This window comes from Mustelus asterias, unplaced genomic scaffold (genome assembly GCF_964213995.1).
Source record: "Mustelus asterias unplaced genomic scaffold, sMusAst1.hap1.1 HAP1_SCAFFOLD_152, whole genome shotgun sequence".
NCBI lineage: Eukaryota > Metazoa > Chordata > Chondrichthyes > Carcharhiniformes > Triakidae > Mustelus > Mustelus asterias.
The window spans coordinates 797,405-818,075 of record NW_027590173.1 but is presented as its reverse complement, the minus strand read 5'-3'; the positions used below and the strand labels follow the sequence as shown (position 1 = coordinate 818,075).

The 20,671-nt window shown below is 43.7% G+C and overlaps 2 protein-coding genes, 2 non-coding genes and 1 pseudogene across 5 annotated transcripts; 4 read left to right on the top strand and 1 right to left on the bottom strand.

Moving 5' to 3' along the window:
• Positions 1 to 1,545: 1,545 nt before the first annotated feature.
• trnam-cau (transfer RNA methionine (anticodon CAU)) lies at positions 1,546 to 1,617 on the top strand. Its single transcript has one exon. It is a non-coding gene; the product is annotated as a tRNA-Met (tRNA).
• Positions 1,618 to 7,668: 6,051 nt separating this feature from the next.
• Positions 7,669 to 8,055, bottom strand: LOC144485059 (histone H2B pseudogene; annotated as a pseudogene).
• Positions 8,056 to 9,486: 1,431 nt separating this feature from the next.
• Positions 9,487 to 14,107, top strand: LOC144485056 (histone H2B type 1-M-like). 2 transcript variants are annotated; one of them, XM_078203355.1, is made up of 2 exons: positions 9,487 to 9,501; positions 13,742 to 14,107. In XM_078203355.1, exons 1-2 carry the CDS (start codon positions 9,487 to 9,489, stop codon positions 14,105 to 14,107), a joined length of 381 nt encoding a protein of 126 aa, XP_078059481.1. The 2 variants fall into 2 exon arrangements, with proteins under 2 accessions (XP_078059481.1, XP_078059482.1); XM_078203356.1 differs by lacking the exon at positions 9,487 to 9,501 and having other exon boundaries at positions 13,703 to 14,107.
• Positions 14,108 to 15,436: 1,329 nt separating this feature from the next.
• LOC144485065 (histone H2A-like) lies at positions 15,437 to 15,826 on the top strand. Its single transcript, XM_078203365.1, has one exon. The coding sequence runs from the start codon at positions 15,437 to 15,439 to the stop codon at positions 15,824 to 15,826; it is 390 nt and encodes a 129-aa protein (XP_078059491.1).
• A 1,698-nt stretch (positions 15,827 to 17,524) lies between these two features.
• trnal-uaa (transfer RNA leucine (anticodon UAA)) lies at positions 17,525 to 17,607 on the top strand. Its single transcript has one exon. It is a non-coding gene; the product is annotated as a tRNA-Leu (tRNA).
• The last annotated feature ends 3,064 nt before the right edge of the window (positions 17,608 to 20,671 follow it).

The following is a 20,671-nucleotide window of genomic DNA, read 5'->3' as shown; positions in this document are numbered from 1 at the left end:
CCTGCCAGCCACAGAGGGGTGAGAGGATTCATTGAGGAAAGGGAAGAAATATCAGAAGTTCTTGAATGGATGGTCGCATTATCTCTCGTCACAGTTCAGTGTTTAGATACATACAATGCAGGAGAAATAGCGTTTTCAACATTTTTTTGTCCAATTTTTCAATGCTAATGATGGGTCGATTGAGTGACTGCAATGTGCTCTCCATTGGGTAGATTGAGTGACTGTTTTGTGGAACACCTCCCATCAGTCCATAAACATCAACAAAGAACAAAGAAAATGACAGCACTGGAACAGGCCCATCGGCCCTTCAAGCCATCACCGACCGTGCTGCCCGTCTGAACTAAAACCCCCTCCCATTCCGGAGACCATAATCCTCTATTCCCATCTTCTGTATATATTTGTCAAGACGCCCCTTAAAAGTCACTATCTTATCTGCTTCCACTACCTCCCCCAGTAGCGAGTTCCAGGCACCCACCACACTCTGTGTAAAAACACTTGCATTGTACATCTCTCTTAAACGTTGCCCCTTGCACCTTAAATCTATGCCTCCTGGGAATTGACTCTTCTACCCTGGGAAAGTGCTTCTGAGGGTCCAATCCTGAACTGGAATCCTAAATCTAAACAAAGTAACCTCGGAAGGTATGAGGGGTGAATTTGCTAAAATCGGTTATGGATTAATAGATTCATCAAATGGCATGACGGTGGTTAGGCAATGGCTAGTATTTAAGTCATAGTTGTATGCAATGAACGTAAACATAACAGGAAATTATTGGAAAAAAATTTCTGAGGGACAAGATTTACTCACATTTAAGGGCGGCACAGTGGCACACTGGTTACCCTGCTGACTCGCAACTCCAGTGACCTGGGTTCAATTCCGGTCTTGTGTCCTTGTCTGTGCAGAGTCTGCATGTTCTTTCTGTGTTTGTGCAGGTTTCCTACAAGTACACCAATTTCCTCCCACAGTCCAAAAGACGTGCTGGTAAGCTGCAATGACCATGCTAAAATCTACCTCAGTACCTGAACAGACGCTGGAGCGTGGTGACTGGGGGATTTTCACGGTAACTTCATTGTGGTGTTAATGTAAGCCTACTTTTTACTAATAAATAATTGCTTCTTTCCTTGCATTATTCCTTTCTGGCACGAAAACATAACTGGTGAAGTGGTCCAACCATGGCGAGCAAAATAAATTAAATAGTCTTGGATTCAAAGAAGAACTTAAGAACTTGGAGCAGGAGTGGTCCATTTGTCCCCTCGAGCCTGCTCCGCCATTCAATAAGATCATGGCTGATCTTTTCAGGAAAACTTCACACAAATGATCAGTCGGTGCATTCTCCTTTGCCTGTGTGTGATCTTGTGTATCCTGACAGTCTCTCGCTGTTTTTGTGTGTATTTCTGTTATTGTTCCATTCTTGGTGTTTCGACAGTGGAATTGTGCCGCTAGGCGGAGCTGCTGGACACATTTGCTGTCATTAAACAGAAATACGAAAGTGATTTTTTTTGCTTTGCTGTAGCGCAACAATAATAAACAGAAACTTGTTGGTAGATAGCAGAGTGGCGCAGCGGAAGCGTGCTGGGCCCATAACCCAGAGGTCGATGGATCGAAACCATTCTCTGCTATTTACGTTTTCAGGATCAGTAAAAAAAAAATTGCTGCTCCCCGCAAGTATCAGTGCTATTTCTTTACAGGCTACAGTTATTTTCATCAGCTCTCGCTTGCAATTAACAATTTAGTTTGCAACATGCTCACTGTTGTAAATGCCACAAACACAGGTTTTCTCTTTTTATCTCAGGGCATTTATGACAGAGAAATGACCCAAAAATAGAATCCCTATAGCGCTGAAGAAGGCCATGGGGCCCATCGAGACTGCACCAACTCTCCGACAGAGCATCCCACCCAGGCTCTTTATCCACAGCCCCACACAACTACCCCGCTAATCTACTTAACCTGCACTTCTTACGACACCAGGCACAATCTAGCATGGCCAGTCCACCCAGCCTGCACATCTTTGGACTGTGGAAGGAAACTAGAATATCTGGTTTCCAGACATAGCTTGCCTGGGTAAATGCAGCTTCAACAACACTGGCCGTTTGACACCATCCAGTACAAAATATCTGACTTAATTTGCTTCCATCCACAAACATTCAATCCCTCCAACACCGACAAAAAGGGACAGAAGTGTGCACTATCCAAAAGATGCACTGCAGGAATTCACAAAAGCTCATTTGACAGCACCTTCCAAACCCACCTTGACTATGGCCTGAAAGGAAAAGGGCAGCAGACATATCAGAACAACACCACCTGGAATTCTCCCTCCATACAACTCACTATCCGGACTTGGAAATATATTGTCATTCCTTCAGCATCAGCAGATAAGAATCCAGGGAGTTTGCATTCCACCCACCCCACCCCCTCCCCCCAAACAGCACTGTGGGTGTACCTGCATGACATTGATGCCAGCAGTCGAAGCATGCAGTTCAGATGAGCAATAAATCCTGACCAAACCAGCAATGCCCGAATCCGAAGAATGCACAAAATGAAATAAATACAACTGATCAAAAAGGTTCCTCCTCATCTCCGTCTTAACTGGGAGATCATTTAAAAAACAAACTCTGCTTTTCTGGTCCCATTCTCAGTGTAATTCTGAGCACAATCGGGATTGTTTAGTCAACGTTGTCCCATTGCAGAATCATATTGTGCAGTCGTGACCTGCCTGGTGGTGTATATGGTACGATTTGTCCCTATGATTCACTGCATCCCCGTAGATATGGGCTGCCCAAGTCACACAATCAGTGTTAGAATTAATTCAGATGTTTCAGTATCTGGTACCATTCTGTATCTGAATTTGTCTGGCGTTGTTTCTGAGGGTGTCTCACACTCATGAAGTGTGTGAGTGTGGGATCATTCTAGATGTGTCAATGCCTCTCTATGTCTGTGATAATTTTATATAAATGTTGGAATCATCAATACCTTTAAGTCCCCTGGTGCTGTTTGTGAAACATATGCTTTATGTTCCCTGGTACTGTTTGTAGAACATCAGCTTAATGCTGTACCTATCAGCGGAACTAATTATGTTTGCAAGTCTATACTGCTGTTTAAACTGATGGTTTCAGTTGAGATTTTTCAGTCACGTCTCTCTCTCTCTCTCTCTGATAGTCCATTTGTATTCATTACTCAATGTGAGACTGGGATTCTTTCCAAATCTCTCAGTGATACAATTGGTGTGTGTAATGTTTTTTGTATCACTCATGACAGCTCCAGTGAGTGAGTGCAGTGAACAGCCTGTATATTTCAGCTCCTGACACTGAACACGTGATTGAGAACGATTCTCTTATCTATCAGTCTTTGCTATTTCGTGTTAGTTTGGGATGAATTAAATCACATTCAGTCCCTGGGACTATTTATAAGTTTGGATTAATTCCAAATAACTTTTCAGTACAGAAACAGGCCACTGATGCAGTAGGTTTTAAACAGACAATGTGAGTGAGTTTCGGTCCAGCATTAAATCTCTGTCAGTGTGAACACAATTGTGAAAGATAATGTATCCTTCAATCTGATACTGGATTGCTATGCAAGTTTCACTCAGGTTGTTCACCTTGATTTGATCTGTGACACTCAGTCGGATTCCAAATAAGAAATTTGACATGAATACAAAATGGAGTCCAACCTGGAATTGGACAGTGTCTTCCATCTGATAAGGTGCCCCATAAAAGGCTGCTGAAGAAGATTAGGGCACACGGAGTTGGGGGTAGTGTGTTAAAGTGGATTGGGGACTGGCTATCCGACAGGAAGCAAAGAGTCGGAATAAATGGGTGTTTTTCCGGTTGGAGGAAGGTAACTAGTGGCGTGCCGCAGGTATCGGTACTCGGGCTGCAACTATTTACCATTTATATAGGTGATCTGGAGGAGGGGACGGAGTGTAGGGTGACGAAGTTTGCAGACGACACAAAGATAAGTGGAAAAGTGAATCGTGTGGAGGACGGAGAAGATCTGCAGAGAGATTTGGACAGGCTGAGTGAGTGGGCGAGGATATGGCAAATGGAGTATAACGTTGAGAAATGCGAGGTTATACACTTTGGAGGAAATAATAACAAATGGGATTACTATCTCAATGGAAACAAATTAAAACATGCTACCGTGCAAAGGGACCTGGGGGCCCTTGTGCATGAGACGCAAAAGCCCAGTCTGCAGGTACAACAGGTGATCAAGAAGGCAAATGGGATGTTGGCCTATATTGCGAGGGGGATAGAATATAAAAGCAGGGATGTCTTGATGCACCTGTACAGGGCATTGGTGAGGCCGCAGCTGGAATACTGTGTGCAGTATTGGTCCCCTTATATGAGGAAGGATATATTGGCATTGGAGGGAGTGCAGAGAAGGTTCACCAGGTTGATACCGGAGATGAGGGGTTTGGATTATGAGGAGAGGCTGAGGAGATTGGGTTTGTACTCGTTGGAGTTTAGAAGGATGAGGGGGGATCTTATGGAGACTTATAAGATAATGCGGGGGCTGGATAGGGTGGAGGCGGAGAGATTCTTTCAACTTAGTAAGGAAGTTAAAACTAGAGGACACAGCCTCAAAATAAAGGGGGATCGGTTTAAGACAGAGTTGAGGAGGAACTTCTTCTCCCAGAGGGTGGTGAATCTCTGGAATTCTCTGCCCACTGAGGTGGTGGAGGCTACCTCGCTGAATATGTTTAAAGCGTGGATGGATGGATTCCTGATCGGTAAGGGAATTAAGGGTTATGGGGATCAGGCGGGTAAGTGGTACTGATCCACGTCAGATCAGCCATGATCTTATTGAATGGCGGGGCAGGCTCGAGGGGCTAGATGGCCTACTCCTGCTCCTATTTCTTATGTTCTTATGTTCTTATCTGGCCCAACGTGAGTGAGGATTTAGGATGAGTTAATTATTTATATTTCAGTTCATAGTCATCAAATTGATATTGCAACTTTTAGTTTCATAATCTGGGTGAGTTTTCAATGGAATCTGAGTTGTATCCCAGGTTAGACGAGCTTTCAGAATACCCCAATCTGAGAATCTGTACTTCAGATTTGGATTTGTATCGAATATATTTGTGAGGACTCACTATGAGGATTAGTACAGTAACTTCTAAACCCCTGATGTGGGTGATATGACTGGTATTGAACTCGAATCTCAGAGTGCATTATTAAGGTTAATTGTCTAATTTTAAACCGAAACCATCTGTCAGTTTTATCTGATATTTAATTTGGAGCTAAGGCTGCACTATTGTGGGATTGACACAGTGATGATCTGATTGTGGATGACAATTTGGATTGGGCTTTATGGATCCCCCTATCAGTGGTACAGTGGAGTTTAATTTAGATAAATGCAAGGTGATGCATTTTCATAGATCGAATCAGGGCAGGACCTACTAAGTTAATGGTAGGGCGTTGGGGAGAGGAAAGAACAAAGAGATCTCGGGGTACATGTTCACAGCTCATTGAAAGTGGAGTCACAGGTGGACAGAGTGGTGAAGAAGGCATTCGGCATGCTTGATTTCATTGGTCAGAACATTGAATACAGGAGTTGGGACGTCTTTTGAAGTTGTATAAGACATTGGTAAGGCCACATTTGGAATAATGTGTATAGTTCTGGTCACCCTAATATAGAAAGCACAGAAAAGATTTACTCGGATCCTACCAGAACTTGATGGTTTGAGTTATAAGGAGAGGCTGGATAGACTGGGATTTCTTTCTCTGGAGCATAGTCGGCTTCGGGGTGATCTTAGAGGTCCATAAAATAATGAGGGGCACAGGTCAGTTCGACAGTCAATATATTTTTCCAAAAGTAGGGGAGTCTAAAACTAGAGGACATAGGTTTAAGGTGAGAGGGCAGCGGTACAAAAGGGAAGTGAGGGGCAATTTTTTCACACAGAGGGTGGTGAGTGTCTGGAACGAGCTGCCAGAGGTAGTAATGGAGGAGTATAAAATTTTGTCTTTTAAAAAGCGTTCAGACAGTTACATGAGTCAGTGGCTATCGAGGGATATGAGCCAAGTGCGGGCAATTGGGACTAGTTTAGCCGTTAAAAAAGGGTGTCATGGACAAGTTGGGCCGAAGGGCCTATTTCCATGCTGTAAACCTCTATGACTCGATGGTACAGAGTTTGATTTGATTACTTCTTGTTTCATGAATTGGTATGCAGTGAAAATCTTGTTTCTTGCGCGCTATACAGACAAAGCATACCGTTCATGGAGTAGATAGGGGAGAACGAAAGGAGAGGGTGCAGAATGTAGTGTTAAAAATCCATTTGCCAAGAGTGGGGTTCAAACCCATTGGATCTATAAATCCAACGCCTTAACCACTCGACCATCCTGGTACGAGAGCTGGGCATGATATGGACACAACACCTGTCTCTGCTGCTGTTTGAGCAGTGACTTGAAAAGGCGTCTCTGGAATTATTTCTGCTGTCTGAGACTGAGCTCCGTCAGTGACAATGTACGGACTGTGTGTGAGAAGGTGCTGGCGACTCTCTTCTCTGTAACTTGTGCGGAGGAACTATCACATTTATTATGGTTCATTCAAATATTTGTCTGTGGAAACAAAGTACATTCAATAACTCAAATCCAGATTCCGTCAGTTTAATCTCTATTAATAATCATTGTGAGCGGTTTGTGAGGCTGCAGCCAGACTCCAGCTCTGATTGGTCACTCACATTTCAATCACATTCTTAACCAATCGGAGAGCCAGGTAGAAGAAATGGGAGGTTTTGATTGGTTCACATTTTGAAACTGGAAAAACCCGCCAATTTCAGTGCAGGAAAAATACAAAATACCGGAACGCCTGAATGTTCAGGAAACTATTTCAATCTCACACTTTATAATCTGATAATTGTATTTTCCCTCAGAATCCTGGCGCAATTTTAGGAACAGTTTGAATTTCTCAATCTCTTATCTGTAACCGGCGGTAATCAGACCCCGTTCAGCAATTTAAAACGGAGCAAATCTCAGCTCAGTGGAAAAGCAGAAACATAGAGATTACCAACCAACTCCTTCACACAGGCTTCACAGGGACAGAGGGAAACGGCTGATTTCTGATCCTATCCCCGGAAAGCGGCCGGGAATGTTACAATGGGAAGTGTGGAGAGAATCCCGCCGGTGGAACAGGCAGCTTTGTGTCCGGAGAAGAGGGAGCGCCGGGAGGAGGCAGATCTTAAAGCGTTGCAATGGACTGAGGTCCTGTGTGTGCACAAATCTGGCTGATTCCGTTCTCTGGGAAAGCTGCGGAATAAACAGATCAGCCCGAAAATAACCTTTTGATTTCCGTCTGTACTCTGTTGCGGGAGCGGCTCCCAGATCACCCGAAATAACGAATAAATAATCGTATTATGAATTTAATTCTGCTGCTGCGAAACTGTGAATATAGTTATCATTAAATCTAAAGAACTACCTTCCGATGTGGTGTTTCTCCTCATTGTCCATCATAAATCCCAGTTCAGTTTGATTGTCCCTTCAATGTAAAAGTGTGTGGAAGGGGCGGGTATGAAGTCCCATTCACAGCATTCTGCACCGGGACAAATCTCTATCCTCCTGAAAGACATTTCTCATTCACTCAATAAGGGAAAAGATGGCGCAGCTTTTTCACAGAGATTGTGGGTGGCTCTTAAAAGAGCCGTTGTGTTTGGAGTGTTTTTCAGTCCATGGGGAGTTTTACTTGGAGCTGGTATACTTGGTCACCGCCTTTGTCCCTTCCGACACGGCGTGCTTGGCCAGTTCCCCGGGCAGCAGCAGGCGCACGGCGGTCTGGATCTCCCGAGAGCTGATGGTGCTGCGCTTGTTGTAATGGGCCAGGCGGGAAGCCTCACGCGCGATGCGCTCGAAAATATCGTTCACGAACGAGTTCATGATGCTCATGGCCTTGGAGGAGATGCCGGTGTCGGGGTGAACCTGCTTCATCACTTTGTAGATGTAGATGGAGTAACTCTCCTTCCTCGACCTTCGCCGCTTCTTCCCGCCCTTTGTTCCCGGTTTTTTAATCACTTTCTTCGCCCCCTTCTTGGCAGCTGGTTTCGATGTTGGTTTCTTCTCATCAGCCATCTTCAATTTCACACAGAAATAAAGCAAACCCCTTCCGAGCGCTGATTAAATAGACAGTCCCACAGAACTATGCTAATGAGGAATTGGGAAAGCAATGATTGTGATTGGACATTTTGAAAGTTATTACAGTCACTTATCAGGGATTCAATTGAGTGGATATGAAAACAGACCAATCAGATTGAGGAGTTTCCGCCAATCACAAGCCCCCTTACCACAATCAGGAAATACATTTCACAAAGAATCTCCAGCGCCAGTTTCTCAGTGAGTAAAGATCCACACATGCAGACGGACAACAGTGTCCAATACTTATAGGCACAAAATTAATCTCATTCTTTATAAGAGATGGAGAGATGCAGATTGAGTCCCACACTCAGCCTCACTGAGTTGTTGCAGTGTATCTCACGGATGGTCCACATTGTGCACCAATGGCTGAGGAATTAAATGCTGAAGCTGGTGTGCAAGTGAAACCCAAAATATTATTTTGTTTTTGAGATTCTTTCATGTTGTTGGAGATGCACTTACCCAGTGAGTGGAGAGTATTCAATCTCTGACCTGACATGCGACTTTTCAATTGTGGAAAGTCTTTGGGGAAATAAAGGGTCAGTCAGTAGCTGTGGACATGCTCTGCTCTATATTTAAAGCCACAGTCACATTGTGACAGGATACGAAAAGAACCTTGGAGTCATTTCTCATTAATTACAGTCACAAAATGATGACCATGCTGAAACATAATTAAAGATGTAAATTGTGAGGAAGAGTAGGCCATTCAGCTCTTTGAGCCCATATTGTCACACTATGAGGTCATGACTGATTTTCCACTTCAACACCATTTCCCTGCTATATCGCCATATCCCTTGATGTTACTAATACGTAGAAATCTATCCATCTCACTCATGAACTTAATCAACAAGTAAGACTCCACAGCCCATTGGACTGATAATTCCAAAGAATCACCCACTCAGGGAAATAATTCCACCACATCTCAGTCCTAAATGAGCTGTATCCTTTGGTTCCAAACACACCAGCCAGGGAAAGCATACTTCCTGCTTCCACCCTATTGGGCCCTGTAAGATTGTTGTATGTTTGAATGTCAGCAACTCTCATTCTTTTAAATGCCAGAAAATAAACACCTGGTGTTTCTCGTTTTTACTCATACAACAATCCCTCCAACCAAGAAATTCATTTTGTGAACCTTCATTCCATTCCCTTTATGGCAATCATATCTTTCTTTTGGTAAGGAGAACAATACTGCACACAATAGTCCAGCTGCTGTCTCAGCAAGACTATATAATTATGGAATACTCTGCATTTCTGAATGGAGGGCTGTGACAAGTGGTGTTCCTTAGGGATCAGTGCTGGGACCTTTGCTGCTTGTAATATATATAAATGATTTGGAGGAAAATGTAACTGGATTGATTAGTAAGTTTGCGGATGCCACAAAGGTTGGTGGATTTGCGGATAGCGATGAGGACCATCAGAGGATACAGCAGGATATAGATCAGATGGAGACTTGGGCGGAGAGATGGCAGATGGTGTTTAATCCGGACAAATGTGAGGTAATGCATTTTGGAAGGTCCAATACAGATAGGAAATATACTGTAAATGGCAGAACCCTTCAGAGTATTGGTAGGCAAAGGGATCTGGGTGTACAGGTAAACAGGTCACTGAAAGTGGCAATGTAGGTGGAGAAAGTAGTCAAGAAGGCATACGGCATGCCTGCCTTCATCGGCCGGGGGATTGAGTTTAAAAATTGGCAAGTCATGCTGACGCTTTATAGAACCTTAGTGAGGCCACACTTGGAATATAGTGTTCAATTCTGGTCGCCACACTACCAGAAGGATGTGGAGGCTTTGGAGAGGGTACAGAAAAGATTTACCCGGATGTTGCCCGGAATGGAGGGCATTAGCTACGAGGAGAGGTTGGAGAAACTTGGTTTGTTCTCACTGGAGCGACGAAGGTTGAGGGGAGACCTGATAGAAGTCTACAAGATTATGAGAGGCATGGACAGAGTGGATAGTCAGAAGCTTTTTCCAAGGGTGGAAGAGTCAATTACTAGGGGGCATAGGTTTATGGTGCGAGGGGCAAGTTTTAAGAGATATACGAGGCATATTTTTTACACAGAGAGTGGTGGGTGCCTGGAACTCGTTGCCGGGGGAGATAGTGGAAGCAGATACGGTAGTGACTTTTGAAGGGCGTTTTGACAAGTACATGAATGAGATGGGAATAGAGGGATATGGTCCCCGGAAGCGTAGGGGGTTTTAGTTAAGTTGGGCAGCATGGCTGGTGCAGGCTTGGAGGGCCGAAGGGCCTGTTCCTGTGCTGTAATTTTCTTTGTTCTTTGTTCTTAGTACAGTAAAACATCTTTATCCCGTATTCAAAACATCTTGTAATAAAGGCTTACATTCCATTTTCCTTCTTCATTGCTTGTTCTAGCTGCAGATTAGTTTTCTGTGACTCATGAACAGGAACAGTCAAGTGCTTTTGAATTTCAACACTTTCAAGCCCCTCATCATTTAAGGAATACTCTGCACATTGCATTCCATCTGCAAAATTGTTGCCCACTCTCTTAGCCACTTCAAATCCCCTTGAGGAGTTTTTGCCTCCTCTTCACAACTCACACTTCCAGCTTATTTTGTGCATTCTCCAAAGATTGATATAGATTGTGAATGTTGGGGCCCAAGCACTGATCCTTGTTGTACCCTACTTGTCATTGTCTGCTAACTTGATATGACCTATTTATATCTATTCTCCGTTTTCTGTCCTTTAACCAGTTCTCAATCCAGGCCAGTATTCACCATGTGTTCTGATTGTGTTTATTAACCTCTTGTGTGGAAACTTATCAAAGGATTTCTGAAAATGTAAATATACCACAACAGCTGGTTACTCCTGATCTATTCAGTTAGTTGCATCCTCAGATCTCCAACAGGTTTGCTGAACCTGATTTCACTTTTATCAGACCATCAGGAACTGTTAAAAATAGAAACATAGAAGATACAAGCAAGAGTAGGTCATTTGGCCCTTGGAGCCTGCTCCAACATTCGTTTTGATTGTGGCTGATCATCAAGATCAATATCCTGTTCCCGCCTTCCCCCCATATCCCTTGATTCCAAAGAGCTATCTCAAATTTACTCCACAGATTGACCAAGATCTGGGTGAAGAAATTTCTCCTCCCCTTTCTCCTCACGTCAGGTCATGTTTCCTGGATTTGTTGTCACCTAACATAGAAGCAAAGAAACTCGAGGTAGGAAACAGAATTTTTTTTTTTATTTCAAAAATATACTTTATTCACAAAAACAAAACTCTCCAATAAAACATTGCAAAATGACAGATCCAAAAGTCATAAACAGTGCAAAAAAGAATCATTTTTACAGTACAATACAGTGCTTTTTTACAAACCATTACATTTCGTTACATTTCGTTTCTTAAAACTATATGAACCAGAATACTGTATTTGCAATCAGCAAATTGACAAGAACAGCATAAAACACTGCTACTCATAAAATACAGCAGCTACAGAGTACAACCCACATCTTCCTCACACTGACAGGAAAAATAATACTCACATTGCAACAATTAACAGATTCTGCGTAAAGACACGCAGACCTACCACACACTGACAGCAGGACCTACTTGAAATCCTTCCAGGCCAGAAACAGAGAGGGACAGAATAAAGCTCGTTGTAATAAAGCAGAAAATGACTGGCACAGACTGAAATCCATATTTATGTTTCAGGAACTTATAAACAATCCACACCTCGCTAGCAGAGTGTACTAGATGTTGAATAAAGAACATGCATAAGTTAATAGTCACGGTAGCCAGGATGGTGTCTCATCTCTATTTAGTGCATTAGTGACTCAGTGACGTTTCATAGAATCCATACAGTACAGAAGAAGGCCATTCGGCCCATCGAGCCTGCACTGACCACAGTCCCACCCAGGCCCTTTCCCCGGAACCCCATGTATTTATCCTTCAATCCCATGACGCTAAGGGGCAAATGTTGATTCGTTGGTTAGTGTTGACTTTAATTTGTTACAGTACAAGTTGTGAACCTTTGTCATGTGACCCTTTCAGATGGTCACTGGGCAATATCAACCTCAATGGGAACTGTAACATCACACACAACTGAGACCTTGAGAATTAGTGGTAGAGACACACTCCAAATAATAGAACAGCATGTTTGGGAAAATACCAACACACTTATACCAAAGACTGTTATGCGTAGATTAAAAACTTACTCACATGGCAGAAATTAAAGTGTGCAGTGAAATAACACAAACAAATCCAAAACTGAGAAGCGCAGCTAGAAAAAAATCACAAGATTTTCCATTTCAGAAACCAACAGGTGCCAAATGAAATACAGAATAGCATCCCGGAACCAACATACTGTAAATCCCACACTCTCTTAAATACTAAATGTTATAGAGAAAATAAAACACACGGACATATATCAGAGATTGCATTTTCTGAATTAAATCTTAACATCACCGACCATAGACTGACAGAGATAGAAGCAACATAGAAATATCAGATACTAATCGACACAGCATGAAACCCACTCGGACATGGCTGACAGAGAAGCAGTTTGAAATAGAATGTGTGTATCCTGTTGTGGAATCGCTCTCGCATTGTTCCATAACTGGTACCGAATAGATTCTGTTTCTGATCCCTCAATGTCATCCCCCCAGCACTCTAATAGTATTTTTTATACTTTTCCAATTCAATCAAATCAAATCCAATTCAGAGTCTCAACAAGTTGAGACATTTCAGATCCAGGCTGACAAGACAGGGCGAGCGACCAAACCACCCTGTCCTGGGCCTGATCTACATGAGCCAAGCTGATTGGAGGAGGGGGAGGTTCCTCCTCCAAGACTTGAGCTCATTTGCATCTTAGCCAAAAGGCCGAGATGCCGCTTTTAAAAATTGCTTCATATGAAACATATGAATCTTCAGTGTAACCTAATGACCTCGACCAAGTGCGGCCGACCATGGGCTGCCGACCATACTACACTTGATCTTAGCCAAAAGGCCGAATAGTTGCTTTGAACAGTAAATCACCCTCCGGGATTGTTTGACTAATCGTCCCTGAACACCTTGCAGCCAGTAATGTCCAACTCTCATTCCAGTCCTTCTTTCAGTCACTTTTCTGTTTTAGCCACAATGTTCGTGTCACATATGGGACTTGTGGCTGCTGCTTATCAAACATATTCCCTTTTAACACGCACAGCAGAGCTCGCATTAACCCCTGTCTGAGCCCAGATATTCTGCACTGCCAGCTCCCGGTGATGGGCGGAAGTAAAGCAGAGCAGTTGGTGCTGGTGTGGAAGGGGAAATGTATGAACAGTACCAGCAGTCTGATAGAGTGATGTGGGATTAGCAGCAGAGAGAATGCCCTGGTGCGGGAGAGGGAGTGAGAGGGTCAGGGGGTGGATCGGGGCGGACAAGGGGAAAGGACAGATTGACAACAGACAGTTTGTGGATTTGAGCAGCAACCAATGTGTTTGGGTGTCTAAACTAACCAATCAGAGACAGCATCACGAATTGACATCACTGTGAATGAGCCAATGGGGAACAGGTCTTTCAGCAATGCTTCATTAGCATAGGCCTCTGCTTTGGTCTATAAAAGAGGAGTTCCGAGCGCGACTCAGTGATTCTGTGTCTGAAATTAACTGTGACAATGGTGGATGAGAAGAAAGCGCCGGTTTCCAAGAAGGGCGCTAAAAAAACGCAGAAAAAGCTGCCAGCAAAGGGAGGCAAGAAGAGGAAAAGATCCAGGAAGGAGAGTTACTCCATCTACGTCTACAAAGTGATGAAGCAGGTTCACCCCGACACCGGCATCTCCTCCAAGGCCATGAGCATCATGAACTCGTTCGTGAACGATATTTTCGAGCGCATCGCGGGTGAGGCTTCCCGCCTGGCCCATTACAACAAGCGCAGCACCATCAGCTCCCGGGAGATCCAAACCGCCGTGCGCCTGCTGCTGCCCGGGGAACTGGCCAAGCACGCCGTGTCGGAAGGGACAAAGGCGGTGACCAAGTACACCAGCTCCAAGTAAAACTCCCCATGGACTGAAAAGCACCCAAACACAACGGCTCTTTTAAGAGCCACCCAGAATCCCTGGGAAAAGGCTGTATCATCCATTTAGTTTCAATTATTATTTTACGACGCAGCGTCTCGAACAATGATAGTTGTTGTTTTTCTGGTTATCGATGATGGACACGGAGTAATGGAAGTCAATCGCCCCGTGGATCATTGGCTCTGAGTAATATTTAAAAATAATTAATTGGTTCCTCACCCTCTCTGGGTTTAGATCTCAGACGCGTTGATATTCGGTCCCTTTTCCAGGCTTTAGAGAGAGAGCGAGGTAATGGAGCAAATGTGTCAGAATCATCGAATCCCTGCAGTACAGGGGGCCATTTGGCCCATCGAGTCTGCACCTACAACAATCCCTCACCCATCCTCGTAACCCTAAATATTTACCCTGTTAATCCCCCTCATACTGGGGCAATTTAGCATAGCCAATCCACCCAACCCGCATATCTTTGGGCTGTGGGAAGAAAGCGGAGTGCCCGCAGGAAAACCACGCGGAATCGGAGGGAAAAAGTGCAAACTCCTCAGTTTCCAGTTTGGTCTCAATGATCGATCAGTTTATTCCCGATAAGCCCCGGTTGTGCAGGAACCCTCAGTCTCGACGAAGATTGAGAACAGCCCGTCCGTTTGCAAACGATGTCAATGAAACTTTCTGGCGGCTGGTTCGAGAGTTTTAAAAAGAGATTAACCCCGAATGTATCCCGCATTCTAAAAGCAAATCTGCAACTTGGGATAAAATGTGAAATTGTGCAAACACAGACTGATGTTTTAAAAGCGTTGTTGATAGATAGTTAATTATTGATGGGATTTGTTATTAACCGTATTTCTTATTTGAGAAATATATCTGCGAAGTTTCCAAATTTGAATAATTTATTTTCGGCTTGTTTTCAGATAAACCCAGACTGAAAATCAGAGACTGCCAGATACAGGTTAACTATAGACTGGGGAAGAGAGAAAGGGAGATTCTTACATTACTCAAAATGAATTCACCATTACCGATTAGAATAATTTCCGAAACTATTGTTATTTTCCCCTTTGGCGGCTTTTACAGTTTGAAATGAAATCGGTTGTAATCTGAGATTTTGGCGCCGTTATTTTCCGCCCTCACTCCGTGGGCTCTCCGGATTGGTGAGTTAAGCAGATTTCTGATTGGTCATATGAACAAGATGCTGAGAGGCAGCAACAAAGTGACCAATCAGCAATGTCCGCACCTCCATTCCTCCCGGAGCGATAAGAGAAGCGAAAGGGAGTGGGTTTCAGCATTCTTTGTGAAAGTGTTTGTGAGATTGTGCAGATGTCTGGAAGAGGAAAGGGCGGCGGCAAAGCTCGGGCCAAGGCCAAGTCTCGCTCCTCCCGGGCTGGACTGCAGTTCCCGGTGGGCCGTGTTCACAGGCTCCTGAGAAAGGGCAACTATGCTGAGCGTGTGGGTGCCGGAGCCCCGGTCTATCTGGCTGCTGTGCTCGAGTATCTGACCGCTGAAATCCTGGAGCTGGCCGGGAACGCGGCCCGGGACAACAAGAAGACCCGCATCATCCCCAGACACCTGCAGCTGGCCGTCCGCAACGACGAGGAGCTCAACAAGCTGCTGGGAGGGGTGACCATCGCTCAGGGCGGGGTGCTGCCTAATATCCAGGCCGTGCTGCTGCCCAAGAAAACTTCTGCGGCCTCGTCCAAGAGCAAGTGAAGCGGCCATTATTTAATCTGATAACCCAAAGGCTCTTTTCAGAGCCACTCACTTTATCTGTAAAAGGGTGATCTGTTGTCTAACCGTCAGAGACACTGCACTGCTATTCACAGGAGAGCTGTTTCTCGCTTTGCTTTATCAATCCGTAGTTCGCCCTGTGCACATTATTGATGATGTGGAGATGCCGGCGTTGGACTGGGGTGAACACGGTAAGAATTCTCACTTTAACCTGGTGTTGTGAGACTTCTTACCACATTATTGACCCAGGTGTTTTAATGCATATAAATTTATGCTATTTATTGGTGAACATTTTACATATGTTAGAAATATCATTTCCAGCACCATGTCTGAGGTAATTATTTAAATACAGGTACACAATTGCCCCAGAGTGAGAAACAGCATCAAAGATTGATGGCTGAAAAACACCTCAAACTCAACGGCTCTTTTAAGAGCCAGCCACAATCTCTGAAAAATCTGCGCCATCTTTTCCCTTATTGAGTTAATGAGAAATCTCTTTCTGGAGGATAGAGATTTGTCCCGTTCCGGAATGCTGTGAATGGGACTTCATATCCGCCCCTCACACACACACTCAGATTGAAGGGACAATCAAACTGAACTGAGAGCAGATTTTAAACCCCAGTCTGGGATTTGTGACGGACAATGAGGCCCAGCACAATATCAGGACGTAATTATTTACATTTAATGATAACTATATTCAGTTTCAGAATAAGGTTTTTTTTTCACTCGAGTTATCTGGGCACCGCTCCCGGAACAGAGTAAAGGCGGGAATGAAGAGGTTATTCTCGGGCTGATCTGTTTATTCCGCAGTTTTCCCAGAGGACGGAATCAGCGAGATCTGTGCACAAGCAGCGCCTGAGTTCATTGCAGCGCTTTAAGATCTGCCTCTCCCCCCGGCGCTCCCTATTCTCCGGGCGCAAACCTGCCTGTTCCACCGGCGGGATTGAGTCAGGAATTCTCTCCACACCTTCCATTGGAACATTCCCGACAGCTTTCAGGGGAGAGGATCAGAAATCAGCCGTTTCCCTCTGTCCCTGTGAAGCCTGTGTGAAGGTGTTGGTTGGTGATCTCTATGTTTCTGCTTTTCCACTGATCTGAGATTTGCTCCGTTTTAAATTGCTGAACGGGGTCTGATTACCGCGGGTTACAGATAAGAGATTGAGAAGTTCAAACTGTTCCTAAAATAGCGCCAGGATTCTGTGAGGGAAAATACAATAAACAGATTATAAAGCGTGAGATTGAAATAGTTTCTTGAACATTCAGGCGTTCCGTTATTTTGTATTTTTCCTGCACTGAAATTGGCGGGTTTTTCCAATTTGAAAATGTGAACCAATCAAAACCTCCCTGGCTCTCCGATTGGTGAAGAATTGGATTGACATGAGAGTGTCCAATCAGAGCTAGAGTCTGACTGCAGCCTCGCAAATCGCTCACAATGATTATTAATAGAGATTAAACTGACGGAATCTGTATTTGAGATATTAAATGTACTTTGTTTCCACAGATAAATATTTGAAGAAACCAGATATTTCCTCCACAGGAGTTACAGGGAAGAATGTCCCAGCTCCTTCTCACAATTCCACAGTCTCCGAGAACAGAAATGATTCCAGAGGCACATTTTTAATCTAGCAATCAAACAGCAGGAAAGGCAGACGCTGTGTCCCTATCACGTCTTGTTTTCGTACCAGGATGGCCGAGTGGTAAAGGCGTTGGACTTAAGATCCAATGGACATATGTCCGCGTGGGTTCAAACCCCACTCCTGGTAGAAGGATTTTTAACACTACATTCTGCACCCTCTCCTTTCCTTCTCCCCTATATACTCTGCGAACGGTATGCTCGGTCTGTATAGTGCGCAAGAAACCAGAGTTTTCACAGCATAGTAATTATTTCTTGTCACAATAAGAAATCAAATCAACCTCAATACTGCTGACAGGGTGATCCATAAATCCCAGTCCAAACCACTATCAGATCATCTCTGTGTCAATCCCACAATAGAGCAGCCTTAGCTCCAAATTAAGTATCTGATAAAACCGTAAAATGGTTTTTTGGTTAAATGTTACACAATTAACCTTAATAATGTACTTTGAGATTCCAGTTAAATACCAGTCATATCACCCACATCAGGGGTTTGGAAGTGGCAGTACTAATCGCCATGGCGAGTTCTCACAAATACATTAGATACAAATCTGAAAGACAATCTCAGATTGAGATATTCTGAAAGCGAGTATAACCTGAGATACAAACTCAGTTTCCAGTTGAAAACTCACCCAGATTATGAAACTAAAAGTTACAATATCAGTTTGATGACTATGAACTGAACCATAAATTATAAACTAATCCTCACTCAGACTGAGCCAGATGGAAGACACTGTAGCAATTCCAGACTGAGCTCCATTTTACACTCATGTCAAAATTCTTACTCAGAATCAGACTGTCACAGATCAAATCAATGTGAACAACCTGAGTGAAACTTGCAAAGCAATCTAGTATCAGATTAGAGGATACATTATCTTTCACAATTGTGTTCACAGTAACAGAGATTTATTGCTGGGCATAAGCTCACTCACATTATTTGCTTCAAACCTACTGCATCAGTGGCCTATTTCTGTGTTGGAAAGTTATTTGGAATTAATCCAAATAGATAACTTGTCCCAGAGATTGAAGGTTATTTAATTAATCTCATATTCACACTAAATACCAAATACTGATAAATAAGAGAATAGTTCTGAATCACATGTTCAGCATCAACAGCTGAAAAGTACAGGCTGTTTACTGCACTCACTCACAGGAGCTGAGTCTGAGTGATATGAAATAAATCACACACACACCAATTGTATCACTGAGGGATTTGGAAACAACCAAAGGCTCACACAGAGTAACGGAAACAAATGGAAGATTAGATAGAGAGAGACGTGAGTGAAAAATCCCAAATGAGACACACAATTTTAAACAGCACCATAGATTTACATACATGATTAATTCCACTGACAGGAACAGCATGAAGCTGATGTTCTGCAAACAGTACCGGGGAATTAAAACATATGTTCCATAAACAGCAGCAGGGGATTTAAAATTACTGATGTTTGCCACACTTATATAAAATGCTCACAGATATAGAGGCCATTGACAGGTCCAGAATGATCCAACACTCACACACTTTATAAGTGTCTGCCAGATATATATAACTGGCACCTTCAGAAATAACACCAGACAAATTCAGATACAGAATGGAACCAGATACTGAAACATGTGAATTGTTTCCAACACTGATTGTGTGTCTTGGGCAGCCCATACCTACGGGGATATGATGGATCATGACGACAATTCCTACCATACACATCACCAGGCAGGTCTCTATTGCACAAATAAAAGCAAATTACTGTGGATGCTGGAATCTGAAATCAAAAGAGAAAATTCTGGAAAATCTCAGCAGGTCTGGCAGCATCTGTAAGATGACAAAGGTCTTCGACAAAGGGTCATCTGGAATCGAAACGTCAGCTCTTTTCTGTCCATACAGATGCTGCCAGACCTGCTGAGATTCTCCAGCATTTTTTCTTTTGGTCACGACTGCACAATGTGATTCTGCAATGGGGCAACACATACTAAATAATCCTGATTGTGCTCAGAATTACACTGAAAATGTGTCCAGAAGAGCAGAATTTTATTTGAAAGATGTGACCTCCCCTTTAAGGCAGAGGTGAGGAGGAACCTTTTTGATCAGTTGGTTTTTTTTTACTTTATCCATTCATGGGATGAGGGCATCACTGGCTCGGCCAGGATTTATTGCCACCCATAATTGCCCTGGGGTAGGCGGTGCTGAACTGCAATCTTCAACTGCTGCTGCCAATGCCATGTAGGTACACCCACAGTGCGTTTTTTTTTTGCGGGGGGGTGGGGGGATGTTGGGGAGTGGGAAGTTCCTGGACTCTGACCTACTGACACTGAAGGAACGACGATATATTTCCAAGCCCTGATGATGAGTGGCTTGGAGGGAGATTTCCAGGTGATGTTGTTCTGATGCATCTGCTTTTCCTTTTCCTTCTCAGCTATAGTCATGGTGGGTTTGGAAGGTTCTGTCAAATAAACCTTTGTGAATTCTGGCAATGCATCTTGTAGATGGTGTGCACTGCTGACCCTGTCTGTCAATGGTAACATAAGCCTTATTGTGACTAATAAATACACTTTAACTTTAACTTTTGGTGCAGGGAGTGACTCTTTGTGGATGGGAAACGAATTAAGTCAGATGCTTTGTACTGGATAGTGTCAAACTTCTAGTGTTGTTGGAGCTGCATTCACCCAGGCAAGTTACATCTGGAAACCGGGTACTCCGGCTTCCTTCCACAGTCCAAAGATGTGCAGGTTGGGTGGATTGGTCATTCTTGATTGCCCTTTGTGTGGTAAAAAATAAAGGTCAGGTAGATTAGCGGGGTGGGTGCGTGGGGCTCTGGCTATAGGACATGGATGGGATGCTCTGTCGGAGAGTCAGTGCAGTTTCAATGGGCCAAATAGTCTCCTTCAGCACTGTAGGGATTCTGTGATTTAAAGGTCATTTGACTGTCAGGACTGCCCTGAGGAAAGTGGGAAAGCTGTTTGTAGCATTTACAGCAGTGAGCTTGTTGCAGATCAAATTGTTTATTGCAAGCGAGAGTCGATGAAAATAACTGTTTCCTGCAAAGAAATAGAAGAGACACTTGTGGGGAACTGCAAAATGTTTTTCTTTCAAACTGCTCCTGAAAAGGTGAATAGCAGAAAATGGTTTTGATCCATCGACCTCTGGGTTATGGGCGCAGCACGCTTCCGCTGTGCCACTCTGCTATTACCTAACAGCT